Below are 14,288 nucleotides of genomic sequence, written 5' to 3'. Positions count from 1 at the left end.
TACAATAGGACAGAACAAGAAATCTGAACAACCAAAACATTTACGCCAATTAGACTGTATTTAAACATACGTTTATACATTGTAACATTTCACTTTGTGCTTTCGAATCGGTACTTTTTATGTTTGGACTGAGCCGCACGTATAATTAGGGTTATACGGTTACTCCAAGTATAGTTATGGCGTTAATACACTGGGGATCACACTTGGAGCGAACGTGAGATGCGAACCCACGTCTAGATCCGAATGTGGCGTAAAGGGTGTTTATGTCAAGTTTTGGAAACGTTAGTAAATGCTTTGATAAGATAAGAAAGTATGAGACGCGGCGAGTGCCAATGGCGTCCAACATGAAGAAGACATCGTCGCATTCGGCGACAACGTGTTTGTACATTATCGTGGGTTTACATCTAGCTGCGTTTGTCTCGGTAACGATCTTTCAAGCATGGAAGATACATCATTTGGAAAGTCAGCTGCCGATTGAGACGGTAAGGGGTACAAGTTATACCGTAATCAACTTTCACTGTTTGTTTCAACGTCGTCGCAACACAGTATAAACTGGGCCAGGATTATAATTTTCATGTTTTAATACCATTAACGTATATTTGAAAATTTGAACTAAATGTATGATTTATGAATACTTTTGAGAGACATGGCCTTACTATTTCACGGAGGACTGTGTGAATAGATAATCTATTCTCCACACTTCCCACCGTGTTATCTCTCGCCGGCCACGACCTACTGAAGTAACCTTCTTTGAATGAGTATGTTCCATTTGGCTGTGTGTGTTAGGTTCCGAGCTCCCGTGCGTCCTGAATTTGCATTCCAACCTGAGACACTAAAAGTTTTCTTATCTGCTCTTTTCTTTTCTGCTGTGGGAATATACACTGATTGTGATGAAATACATCTTTCACTATGACACTAAAATAATTACCAAAGTCAGTTTCATATTAGCATGAATATTTATCAAAAGATTGTTTACAAAGCAAATGAAAACTTATTTTGAATGCTACTATCAAGGTGACTAATATTAATATTGCTTAGAATAATTAGTGTATATTTTTATCAATTTCTACTTTTTCCATCCGTCCACTAACGTCCGGATTTAGATTTGAGAAAATCACCCATATGAAACATACGGATGTTCCTACACTCCGTGGGAAGGTCTTGTAATGATCACTTTGCGTAGTGTGTTACGTATGATGTCGCCTTCATACAAAATAAAAAAACTGTTATAGTTGTATTTTTGTTCCAAATAACTGGTTTTAAAATACATCTCACCTTACTCGGGTGATTTAGTTCTGGTTGTTTAGAAATTCGGTTATTTCGTGTAATAAACCTACCCTGTCTTTGAATTTGAACCTTACTCGTGAGACCCGTGTTAGAAATCATCTTCAGTAGCCCATGCTTGTCGTAAGAGCCAACTAACGGGATCGGGTGATCAGGCTCGCTCGCTTGGTTGACACATATCATCGTATCCCAGTTGCGCAGTTCGGTGTTCATACTGTTGTGCACTGAATTGTCTGGTCCAGACTCGATTATTCACGGCCCTCCGCCATAGAGGTGGAATCACAGAGGTTCGAATCACTGTTTGGACAATAATTTGTAAAAGCAAACATCTAGACTTTAACAATCGCATATTGTTTTGCATATGTTATTATTAACATATATTTCAAATTTGAACGAAATCGGTGAAGAAATAAATATTTTAGAAACGTCTACCCTACAAACGTTTCATAAAATACATATTTCGCCCAAATTTGAAATATATGTCATCATAACATATATACATAAAAACAATATACGATGGCAAAAGACTAGATTTTTATTTTTAAAATTATTGTCCAAACAGTGATTCGAACCCCTGTGGGTGGACTATTGCTGACTGCGGCTTTATACAACGCAAAACAAAACAAAACCGTTCAGTAAACATTGCATGATAAGTGCCATTCACTGGGTTTCAAGATTGGTGAGGATGTGTTACTTGAAGTTGGAGCCCCTCGAGTTCGACGGCGTGGAAATGACAGAATAGGCCGCAGGGAGGCCCAACACCATGCCACGTCAACTCACCCTGGAGACGAGGTAATCGTGGCAGGTGTAATTATGTTTCAGTTCAGCCATTAATTACAGGATGGTAATTTGACTGTTGATATCTGCGCATACCCCATAGGGAGCAGAGAATGAATTTGAATCCTAAGCTTACTCGTGTACACGCTATTCCTTAAGTTGGGAAGCATTCTTGCGTTTTGATTCATATGTTAAAACTAACAGATATAGACCCCTCACTGTCCACATCTTCGACAATATTAGATATACACCCCTCACTGTCCACATGTTCAACATTATTAGATATATACCCCTCACTGTCCACGTGTTCAGCAATATTAGATATATACACCCCTCACTGTCCACATGATCAACATAATTAGTTATACACACCTCTCTGTCCACATGTTCAACAATATTAGATATACACCCCTCACTGTCCACATATTCAACATTATTAGATATACACCCCTCACTGTCCAAATGTTCATCAGTATTAGATATACACCCCTCACTGTCCAAATGTTCATCAGTATTAGATATACACACCTCTCTGTCCACATGTTCAACAATATCAGATGTACACCTCTCACTGTCCACATGTTCAACAATATCAGATATACACCCCTCACTGTCCAAATGTTCAACAATATCAGATGTACACCCCTCACTGTAAACATGTTCAACAATATCAGATATACACCCCTCACTGTCCACATGTTCAACAATATTAGATATACACCCCTCACTGTCCACATGTTCAACATTATTAGATATAACCCCTCACTGTCCACATGTTCAACATTATTAGATATATACCCCTCACTATCCACATATTCAACAATATCAGATATACACACCTCTCTGTCCACATGTTCAACAATATCAGATATACACCCCTCACTGTCCACATGTTCAACAATATGAGATATACACCCCTCACTCTCCACATGTTCAACAATATCAGATATCAGATATATACACCCCTCACGTTATCTCATGGCGATATGTATCCTTCTGTAGTTTATAGGTTACCTCACTGTCCACATGTTCAACAATATCAGATATACACCCCTCACTGCCCACATGTTCAACATTATTACATATATACCCCTCTCTGTCCACATGTTCAACATTATTAGATATATACCCCTCACTGTCCACATGTTCAACAATATTAGATATACACCCCTCACTGTCCACATGTTCAACATTATTAGATATATATCACTCACTGTCCACATGTTCAACAATATGAGATATACACCCCTTACTCTCCGCATGTTCAACAATATCAGATATCAGATATATACACCCCTCACGTTATCTCATGGCGATATGTATCCTTCTGTAGTTTATAGGTTACCTCACTGTCCACATGTTCAACATTATTAGATATATACCCCTCACTGTCCACATGTTCAACAATATCAGATGTACACCTCTCACTGTCCACATGTTCAACATTATTAGATATATACCCTTCACTGTCCTCATGTTCAACAATATCAGATATACACCCCTCACTGTCCACATGTTCAACAATATTAGATATACACCCCTCACTGTCCACATGTTCAACAATATCAGATATACACCCCTCCACATGTTCAACATTATTAGATATATACCCCTCGCTGTCCACATGTTCAACATTATTAGATATATACCCCCCACTGTCCACATGTTCAACAATATCAGATATACACCCCTCCACATGTTCAACATTATTAGATATATACCCCTCCCTGTCCACATGTTCAACATTATTAGATATATACCCCCCACTGTCCACATGTTCAACAATATTAGATATACACCCCTCACTGTCCACATGTTCAACATTATTAGATATATACCCCTCACTATCCACATATTCAACAATATCAGATATACACACCTCTCTGTCCACATGTTCAACAATATCAGATATACACCCCTCACTGTCCACATGTTCAACAATATCAGATATATACACCCCTCACTCTCCACATGTTCAACAATATTAGAAATAGACCCCCTCACTGTCCACATATTCAGCATTTTTAGACATACACCCCTCACTGTCCACACGTTCAACAATATCAGATGTACACCCCTCACTGTCCACATGTTCAACAATATTAGATATATACACCCCTCACTCTCCACAGGTCCATAATATCAGATATAAACCCCTCACTGTCCACATGTTCAACAATATTAGATATACACCCCTCACTCTCCACAGGTCCATAATATCAGATATAAACCCCTCACTGTCCACATGTTCAACAATATTAGATATACACCCCTCACTCTCCACAGGTCCATAATATCAGATATACACCCCTCGCTGTAAACATGTTCAACAATATTAGATATACACCCTTCACTCTCCACAGGTCCATAATATCAGATATACACCCCTCGCTGTCGACATGTTCAACAATATTAGATATACACCCCTCACATTCCACATGTCCAACAATATCAGATATATACACCCCTCACTGTCCCAATGTTCATCAGTATCAGATATACACCCCTCGCTGTCTACATGTTTAACAATATCAGATATACACCCCTGTCCATATTATAGAAAACACAACACTATATATTTGCTGGTTTTAACTTTTAATTGTTCGCGAATTTTTATTTATAAAATAAATTTACCATATTGCCAATCATTGCTTTCAGATGTTAAGTAATATTGTGAAGCAAGAAGTGATTGCTGTTCTGCAAGATCTTGTGAGTCTCATGGGCGAACAAGAAAACTCCCGATACACTCGTCAAACAGTGGGGTCAGACCTCGGTGACCTTTTCAGAGATCTGACAGAAGCAGAGGTCAGTATTCAGGGCTTGAATCCCGTGTCTCTCTCAATTTCCTATGGAATCCTGGAAGGGACATTGTCACGTTGTCGCATTATTTTAACCATATAGTTTCTTTACAATATTGTGTTTTTCCTTTGAAAACTTGCAATTTCGAGGATTTCTTGTTGCATTAATGATAATTACTTCGGTTATTTTCTCACAACATAGCTTCCTCGTTATTCAAGTATATTTTCAAAATAAATATTACAAGAAATAATCGGAGTAACGAAGAAATACTCTAAATGTCGAGTTGTTTATCGAAACTGGAAAAAACGAGAAAATAATAGTAGTCAAAAGAAGAAAAATCGAAATTTGACAAAACCATACAAATTGAAATAACGAGACATTTCGATTAAAAGAATATTTCAAGCTGCTAACTTGGCCTCATCAGGCGTTCGTATGCTAGCATTACAACACAGGTGTTCGGGGTACCTCCAGGAACAACACTCACACTGATGCTAGTCGCTATATACATGTAATAACGTCACTTGAAACCCATTGTTTCCCATCCATTGTATATGGAGCTTGTATATGAAAACGCGTTGTTTCAGTTGCTCAAGTTCGAGAAGTACTGCTCTAACGACAGCAAGATATGTCTACCAGGTAGGTTGTAAGTGGTGGTGTGTAATCTTCAGCAACGTTGAGATCTAATGTCATTTGGACCCGTGAAGATCCGGGTTAGAATATTGATCTTTAGCAACCCATGCTTGTCGTAAGAGGCGACTAGCGAGATCGGGTGGTCAGGTTTGCTGACTTGGTTGACACATGTTCTAACCACGAAGCCACCCCACCGCCCCAGTGTGGTACAGTAAAGCATAATACAGTTAACTGTGTTAACACAAACAGGTTAAAATCCAAGACGAGCACGTGTATATAACCACCTGATTGTTTTGTATTTTCTAAAGTTGTAGTCTCTTTGGGTTCGTTATAACATTAGTAACTTTCATGACAATAGATGTATTTCCCATTCTGTGTGTTGTGTAGGTCCCAAGGGGGAACAAGGCGATGCCGGGGTGAAGGGCGGCAGAGGACTTGTGGGCGAGAAAGGAGATACCGGTGTAAAGGGAGAGCCGGGGATACAATCACCCCCTGGCCCTAAAGGAGATCCGGGATACCCAGGTTCCCCGGGTCCTAAAGGTAGGTTGCAGAGAGAGTTTCATGGGAAGTTTCATCTGAACACGGTACAATCACGCAGACCCTTAAACGATATATCCAGTTAATCTGGATGTCCGTAATCCAGAAAATCCCTGGTCCTGTATTCCAGAACCCTTGATATACCGGACATCATAATCCGGAACCATTGATCTACCGGACAACCACAATCCGTATTCCTTGATATAACGGACCACCACAATCCGGAACCCTTGACACATATGGTCGCTATAACATGGCACCCTTGATATACCGGACCACCATAATCCGAAACCTTGATATACCGGACCACCATAATTCGAAACCCTTGATATACCGGACCATCATAATCCGAGACCCTTGGTATACCGGACCACCATAGTCGACACCCTTGGTATACCGGACCACCATAATTCGAAACCTCTGGTATACCAGGCCACCATAATCCGGAATCTCGTGTAAACATTTCTAAGGAGATCTTGCAGTTAATCCTAACTGCATAAACCTGCATGATCTCTATTGCTCAGTGGTGATTTTGATGTATCCGGCATGGAATAGGGTTTGCTGACCTCTCTGGCATTTCGGCTGGGGTACCCGAACCCGAATCCTCCTTCCCAGATAACTCCTGCCATAGTGTTACGGTTTAGAAATTACTGAGATATAAGGCTCGCGAGTCCCCTTAAAACCAGCAAAATAAAACATAAACAATTCTATAATGTTCAATTATTATATTGAATAAAAATGAATGACAGAACATGTTCCTAATACAATACAATTGGGTCCCAAATCTAAAATATCGATAGTTACCAGAGTCTTGATTCCTGTATTTGTACTGATTGAAGTTTGGTGTCAGCTGTTGAAAGTTCAATGTAGACGAGGCCACTTGAGGTAGACGAGGCCTCTTGAGTTGTCGTTCTTGAAACGTCAATGTTGGCAGAGGGGTGAGCGTAAATCCAAAAGTCGTCCCGTAAACCTTTTTTCCAACCTCAAATCCAAATTCAGCGCTTTTAATGTTTGTGGCCCATAACAACCAAAAGCTAGTTAATGTGACATTAAAATTAACAAAAACACATCTTCATAAACAATAGCTCTTGAAACTCGTTCAGTTATCCGGAAATGTACTACACGTAACGATTTCCTGTGGAACAATGGTATCCGGATAACCAGGGTATCGTTTTATTTCGAACAGGTGAAGCAGGCACTGACGGTATATCCGGACCCAAGGGCGAGGTCGGTAGTAAGGGAAACATCGGCTTGACTGGACTTACTGGTTTGAAGGGGGAGCCCGGACCATATGGTCCAGCAGGCCCACAGGGTCCTAAAGGTGAAGCTGGACCTAAAGGGGATCTTGGTGTTGCTGGTCCGAAGGGAGATGTTGGTCCAGCTGGGGCTAAGGGCGACACGGGTGACATAGGGCTTCAAGGTGTTCAAGGTCCAATGGGGCTTAGTTCACCGCCATCAGCAGCATGTTGCATGAATCTGAGTAAGTTTACTACAACGCTATTTGTGTTGCTTGTGTTACTATGAAAAGAGTCTCGGTCCCGATCCACAAAACGCTCGTAACGTTACGACCTATCGAAATGCTATAGTTTATCATTGGCTTACGAATGTCGTAGCGCTAACGAACGTTTTGTGGATAGCGTTCCTTTTTACAGCTAAGTGATTTACAAATAAAAGTGATATTAACATATTTTTCTCTCACACGGACAGACCGGCACTCGCTCACACAATAACTTAACCGCACACCCGCCCACACTCTTGAACACCCACCAGCACACAGTCACACTAGTGTACTGTCGTGAACCCAGCAACACGCCAGGGAACGATAGGACATGCGTAACACCAATGTTTCAACATGGAGGATGGTTTATCTGGAATGACCCCTTACTCCGTTGAAAAGGTTGCAACATAAAACCAACAACTCAGTTAGTACCCACCAAAGTATTTCATTCGAAAAGTGAGTCATAACTTTAGAACCACGGAAGGTTGATGGTGCGTATCACGACAGTGTCATTCCAATATGCATTAAAATCTCCCTCCCTCTGTCCAATCCTACTCTTCCTATTCCCCCTATCCCCATCCCCTTTCTCCCCTCTCTCTCTCTTCCCCTCTCTATCTCGCTGCTTCTCCCTCTCTCCTCTTCTCCTTCTCTCTCTCTCTCTCTCTCTCTCTCTCTCTCTCTCTCTCTCTCTCTCTCTCTCTCGCCCTCACTCTCTGTCTATGATGATGATGATAATTTAGGGTTTTACGGTTACCCCCCACTCTCTCTCGCTGTCTCTCCCTTACTCTCTGTCTACCCCCACTCTCTCCATCTATCTATCTTTCATACAGAAGGGCGATGGGGAAGCCTAGTGGTTGAAGCGTTCGCTCGTCCATTTTAGGAACCCCCCCCCTAAACGTTTCGTAAAACCAAACTCGCTCACCCACTCACTTGAGCGTACACGCGTTCCCTCCAGCGTACATCACAACAATCTGTCCAACGTACAAGGTCCACTCTTGTGTTCCAGCCGAGCCGTCATTCCATGCACAGAGTGGCTCCATCACCGTCACCGAAGGATCTCCGGTTGTACTGGGCTGTGATCCCATTGGCTACCCTCCACCTCACGTGACATGGACCCCTGACCTTTCCACACTCGACCCTTCCCGGTTTTCTTTGAAGGACTATGATCTCACCATCAGCAACGTGACCGTGGGCGACCAAGGTGCCTATACCTGCACGTCCTCTAATGTGTTCGGGACAGAACAGAAGGTGATCCTGCTTCAGGTTTTGAGTGAGTAGATCGGGCTTCTGAGGAAAATCCTGAGAGGGCACGGAAGTCCCAATACTTTCAAAGTTAAATATAAACTTACCAGATTGTTAAAACGTAGTATGTTCGTTCTTTTAAATTTTGGCTGAATATTTCCTACAATCGCCAGCGGCTGAAGGGATGGTGTAAATCCAGCTAGGGTCCATGTAGGTGGCACAGGCACTGTAAGCCCCCATGGTCACTAATATGGTGACCTACCTTCAGTTGTTGGCGATCTATTGCCCATTTGCATATTGTGTTGTCACTTAACAGTTTACTATTTTATATGCTCCCCAACTAGTTTTAAATAAAATGTGACGTACTAGTTCATGTACTTGGCGGCAGGATTTTAAAACATTTAAATAAATTTCATACTTGAGACGATATGTTCGTCTTTCAAGATGCTGAACACATTCAGCATGTGTTTTTTCTCTTGCCTGCCCCGATCTTCTTAATCGCAAGTCATCGAGCATGAATTACGTAGACTCACCAGTGAACTATTGGGATCATTTATTACCCATATAGTGAAACATAACCAGTGCCACATATATCATATATGCACATGTGCACATATCACACCTGCCTAGCAACCATTGTTTCTGTGTTTCGTCGTCTGTGACGTCATTAAACAATTGAACGTGACCTAGCCGTCACACTTGCTAACCTTGTTTTACTGCAGAAAAGTACATGGATAAAATGGATACTTACAAAATTATTACACTCGAGCAAGTGTGTCATACGACTTCTACGAAACTCGTGCAAAATTATGTATTGCCCGAACTCTCGGCAATACTAAATTTCACACTCGTTTCGTATAGTCGTATGACACACTTGCTCGTGTAATAATCTCCATATATCACTTGAAATCCATTTTCATATGAGCATATGAAATTTCTTGTAATTTTCAGGACACATAAAGGTGACCAGTGGCTACGTGAACCACACAGTCCATGAAGGTGAGCCCGTGATGCTGGAGTGCACGTTCGACAGTGAGAGGCCTCTGTCAATCAGTTGGTATCACGTCGATGTGGACGGGACAAGTCAGAAGGTCACGGTGGGTATCAGCCCCACGACGGGCGGGTCCCAGCTGTATCTGCCCATCTCCCGGTACCAGGACAGTGGACGCTACATCTGCGAGGCTGACAATGGACTCGAAACAGTGGATTTCAACAGCTTCCTCAGTGTGGAATGTAAGACTCAAAGTTCTGTCTGTCCGTCTCTCTGTCTGTCTGTTTGTTCGTTTGGGGCGGTGGGGTAGCCTGATGGTTAAAGCGTTCGCTCGTCACGCCGAAGACCCGGGTGCGATTCCCCTCATGGGTACAATGTGTGAAGCTCATTTCTGGTGTCCCCCGCCGTGATATTGCTGGAATATTGCTAAAAGCGGCGTAAAACCAAACTCACTCACTCACTCACTGTTTCTACGTTTATTTGTCAACACTGCACACAGCAACATTCCGAATCACGTGTGTGGTCCTGAGCATAGAGCTCAGGTCACAAATCAGGCGAAGTCCTCGGATGGGTGAGTCCTTGGATGGGTGACCGTGTGACGTGTGTGACAGCTTGACTACCGAGAGTTTCTAAGATTTCGGTCCTGTCCCACAACGAAGCACATATGATACATGTGGTCTCACCTTAGGCAAGTGAGTTTGTTCAAAATCGTCCCTGTTCACCCAGCGCAAAATGGGTACCCGGTGAAATAAGTCTATAAGACTATCAACCTTCTGGCGTCTAACAGGCAGCTTGGGTTATCGGGGGTAATAATGATCAGATTGTGCCCTTTGAGAAGGATATCAAGCCTGGAAAAGGCGCGTTGTAAGTATTCTCATTATTATTAAATATCCTCATTATTAGTATGCATTTCCATGACGCCTGTAAATAATCATTACTATGATCAGATTATTTACGACAATAAGATTGAAAGAAATTGTGAAAAACATTAATAAAACAGATTTAAAACATTCAGTCAGGTATGCAGAAGAAAATAAATATGGTGGCAACAGGTTTGTTTTGAGTAAATGTTGTGTTCGGTGTTGGTTGTTTAACGTTACTGTTAAAGGCCACATGCAACGTAAAACACAACTTTGCAGATTCTGATACCTTTCGGTATGGACTTATCGAAACAAATCATCAAAAAATGAAAATTCAACTTATAAAGTTGAAAAATAACGCGATGAAAAAACCCGCGCGAAAACGGAGTTCAAACGATTCACTAATTTTCCCCCAACGCTTGGGGGAAAAAGTGGTTTCAACAGCTGGGCTGCGCTCATAGCACATGCCCAGTGAAATAGGTTCGCTGGCGGTGAATACTCTGAAAGCTTTGGTGTGAGCTATTTTTCTAATGTTTTGTTGATATTTCACAAGCGCGAGCTTTTTTATACGTTATGACAGTAGATTACCGATTTAACTGTTTATATAATTTCATTTGTCTATTTCGCCACGCGTTCTTCTTACCGAGTCACTTTCTCAGTTCGATACGTAAAAGCAATGTCATTATTTAGCGTTGACAGAATTTCTAACTGTGATATAGATATGTCGTTGTCACAGACAAAACACAATGTCTGTTTAATTGACACCTATGTTTCTGCCTGCCTGTCTGCTAATGCCAATATGCAATACACAACATCGATCACTGACCACATGCAATTTGAACTTAACACCTATCAGGCTATACACCATAAACAAAACGCAGTGATTTATGGCCCGAGTTCTGTCTCTGTCACATTATGTAATTAAACAGACAGGCAGGTGTGATACTTGAACACATGACATGTTATGATGTCTGTCGATTGCAAAATGTTATACACAAAAAATGAGCATGTATTTACAAAACCCAACATCTCTATATACACACACACAATGAGCCGTGAGGGCATCGGCAAATGAACCAGCCGTTACATTTGCGTGCACACCCACCCGCTCTGACTGGGTTCGGTATCCCGGCTGCTTCGTTTCTTGGGAAGTAAACCCAAGTACAAAATATTGCACTTTTGATTTGCGATTGTACGCTTATAATTTTGTTTTTTCATAATCAGCAATGGATATCATATGTCATGAATAAGTGATAATTGTGTTTTAATTATGTTTGATTTTTTTGGTTGCATGTGACCTTTAATGACTGCCGTCTATAAATAATCCAGTCAGACAATCCTGTGATTCACATCCTGAGCAACAACCTACGCAACTGGGATATGAATACATGTGTTAACCAAGTCAACGAGGCTGACCACCGATCCCGTTGGTCGTTTTTCACGACAAGCATGGGTTGGTGAAGATCAGTTGTAAGCTGGATCTACACGGGCCTGGTGTCGTCATGTTACAGGGCTATATAATGTACTTACACACCCAGTGTGCGAAAGAGCCACTGGCCCGCTGACACTTGGCTTGTAAAAATCCAGATGGGCCAATAAATCTATACAGTCCCTGGCTAGTGAATTTTCATTGGGTCATTTTGTAAACATATCACTCTCTCCGAATTATTAGATTACAACACATATTTAAATCATGCGAGATAATGGCCTGATAAAAATGTAAGCAGCTAAATGACGTGTTTACATTCAAATTTCGGGCTAGTGAGTTATTTTGTGGGCTAGTAACTTTCAGGCATAGCTGGCCCGATTGGCTGGCAAAATTTGGAAACTATTTCGCACACTGTGTATACCAGACCCCTACAATTGCAGCTCGACCCCACATCAGTAGTATTTCCGGTAACGGCGTTGTCACGGTAAACACAGGGCAGACAATCCGGCTGTGGTGTAACGCTACGAGCTTCCCTCCAGCCACCGTTGTATGGACAAGCACGGTATGTAAATTACTGTTTTGTTTGTTTGTATGTTGTTTAACGCCGCACTCAGCAAAATTCCAGCTTACATAGCGTCGGTCTGTAAATAATCGAGTCTGAATCCAGTGATCAACAGATCGAGTCCGACAGGGCGTTAGTTGCATGGATTGTTTTCACATTCGCGCACACATGTTCTGGCCTGGCTCAGATCCGACGATCCGAGTTGTTGTGCCAAAGTGATACATCTGTGATAAAGTCAACCTGGGTGTTCACTGTTAGACTCTGTTACATACCATCCGTGAAGATCCGGGTTTTGATTATTCAGCAACCAAATATCGTAAGAGGCGACTAACGGGATCGGGTGATCAGGCTCGCTGATTTGTTTGACATATATCATCGTATCCCAACTACAAAGTTCGATGCTTATGCTGTTGATCACTGGATTGTTTGGTCAAGACTCAAAATGAAATATTGCTGAGTGCGGCGTTAAACAACAAACTAAACAACCCAAACCAAACTGACTAGATTTACCATGCCGTTCGTTTGACTTGTGAGATATTCACTTGTCTACATTTTGACAAACGTTCAATCTGAAGGAAAGCATGCTTATTGGTATGAACAATTTTGTTTAAAAACATGAATGACTTCTATTTCCATATTTCCTTAAATTTCGGGGAGCGTATTTAAATATTCACTTAGTCTACATTTTGACAAACGTTCAATCGGAAGGAAAACATGCTAATTGGTATGAACAATTTAGCTTAAAAACATAAATAACTTCTATTTCCATAATTCCTTAAATTTCGGGGAGCGTATTTACCTGTTACGTCACAGAGTGCTATTACTTCACGCCTCAGACCAGCACATATCTTTATTACTATCAAGGCTACATGCGGTCTATATACGAGATAGCGCTATACAAGATATCTATGGGTTACACAAAACCAACCGACCTCTTTCATAACGGTTTCTATATTTTTTTTAACAAGTGAGTCAGTAAGTGACTATATTCACGCCGCGTCCAGCTATATCACGCCAAGACACCAGAAATGGACTTCGCATGTGGGGAATGAAACCCGCGTCTTCGTGACGAGCGGACGCTTAAATAATTAGGCCATTCCACCGGCCCTGTTAAACATGAACTGACTTCTCAAAAGCCATTACATCATATAAAAGCTCTATCATAAATTGTAACCATGTAATATGTAAAACAAATTGCTTGGTTTTTTTTCTAAATATGGTGTTCCAACAGGAATACAACCAGTTACGCTCCAAGTATAACACCCATAGATTCACAGTCATTGGATCCAATGCTTTCTCCTCCAGAATTCTCGAAAATAGTTTTCACTGCTGAGGCCAAAGCTATCTTCACGGTTTTCACCTACATAAAACAGCAGAATCATTCCAAAAACTTCATCGTTTTTACCAAATCATCATCTTGCCTTCAAGTACTCCAAAATGTTACTTCAAGTCACCCTATCATCCGGGGCCTAGATTTTCGAAACTCTCTTAGCGCTAAGATAGTCGTAAGTTAATGTTAATGTCTGGCACTTACGAATATCTTAGTGCTAAAGGAGCTTCGAAAAATCTAGGCCCCAGCCATTTTAGAACTTTACATTGATCGTTCTAATGTGACAGCATCTCCGCTGGTTGTCGGCTCACGTCGGCATAGTAGGTAACACAAAGGCCAATGCTGCACC

The 14,288-nt window shown here is 41.4% G+C and overlaps 1 protein-coding gene across 3 annotated transcripts in view; it reads left to right on the top strand.

The window, feature by feature from the left end:
- Positions 1 to 311: 311 nt before the first annotated feature.
- LOC124283295 (collagen alpha-1(XXVII) chain-like) overlaps positions 312 to 14,288 on the top strand; it is a 41,757-nt gene continuing 27,780 nt past the window's right edge. For all 3 annotated transcript variants that reach the window (XM_046719343.1, XM_046719330.1, XM_046719337.1), the window contains exons 1-9: positions 312 to 482; positions 1,960 to 2,076; positions 4,720 to 4,866; positions 5,445 to 5,496; positions 5,878 to 6,030; positions 7,214 to 7,507; positions 8,532 to 8,795; positions 9,719 to 10,000; positions 12,488 to 12,609. In XM_046719343.1, coding sequence (XP_046575299.1) covers positions 333 to 482; positions 1,960 to 2,076; positions 4,720 to 4,866; positions 5,445 to 5,496; positions 5,878 to 6,030; positions 7,214 to 7,507; positions 8,532 to 8,795; positions 9,719 to 10,000; positions 12,488 to 12,609 — 1,581 coding nt within the window. In that variant the 5' untranslated portion in view covers positions 312 to 332. The remainder of the gene's footprint in view (positions 483 to 1,959; positions 2,077 to 4,719; positions 4,867 to 5,444; positions 5,497 to 5,877; positions 6,031 to 7,213; positions 7,508 to 8,531; positions 8,796 to 9,718; positions 10,001 to 12,487; positions 12,610 to 14,288) is intronic.

This window comes from Haliotis rubra, unplaced genomic scaffold, assembly GCF_003918875.1.
Source record: "Haliotis rubra isolate DU_JTF1 unplaced genomic scaffold, ASM391887v1 Scf1091, whole genome shotgun sequence".
In the NCBI taxonomy this organism is placed as follows: domain Eukaryota; kingdom Metazoa; phylum Mollusca; class Gastropoda; order Lepetellida; family Haliotidae; genus Haliotis; species Haliotis rubra.
This window is presented reverse-complemented; position numbering and strand designations above follow the sequence as displayed.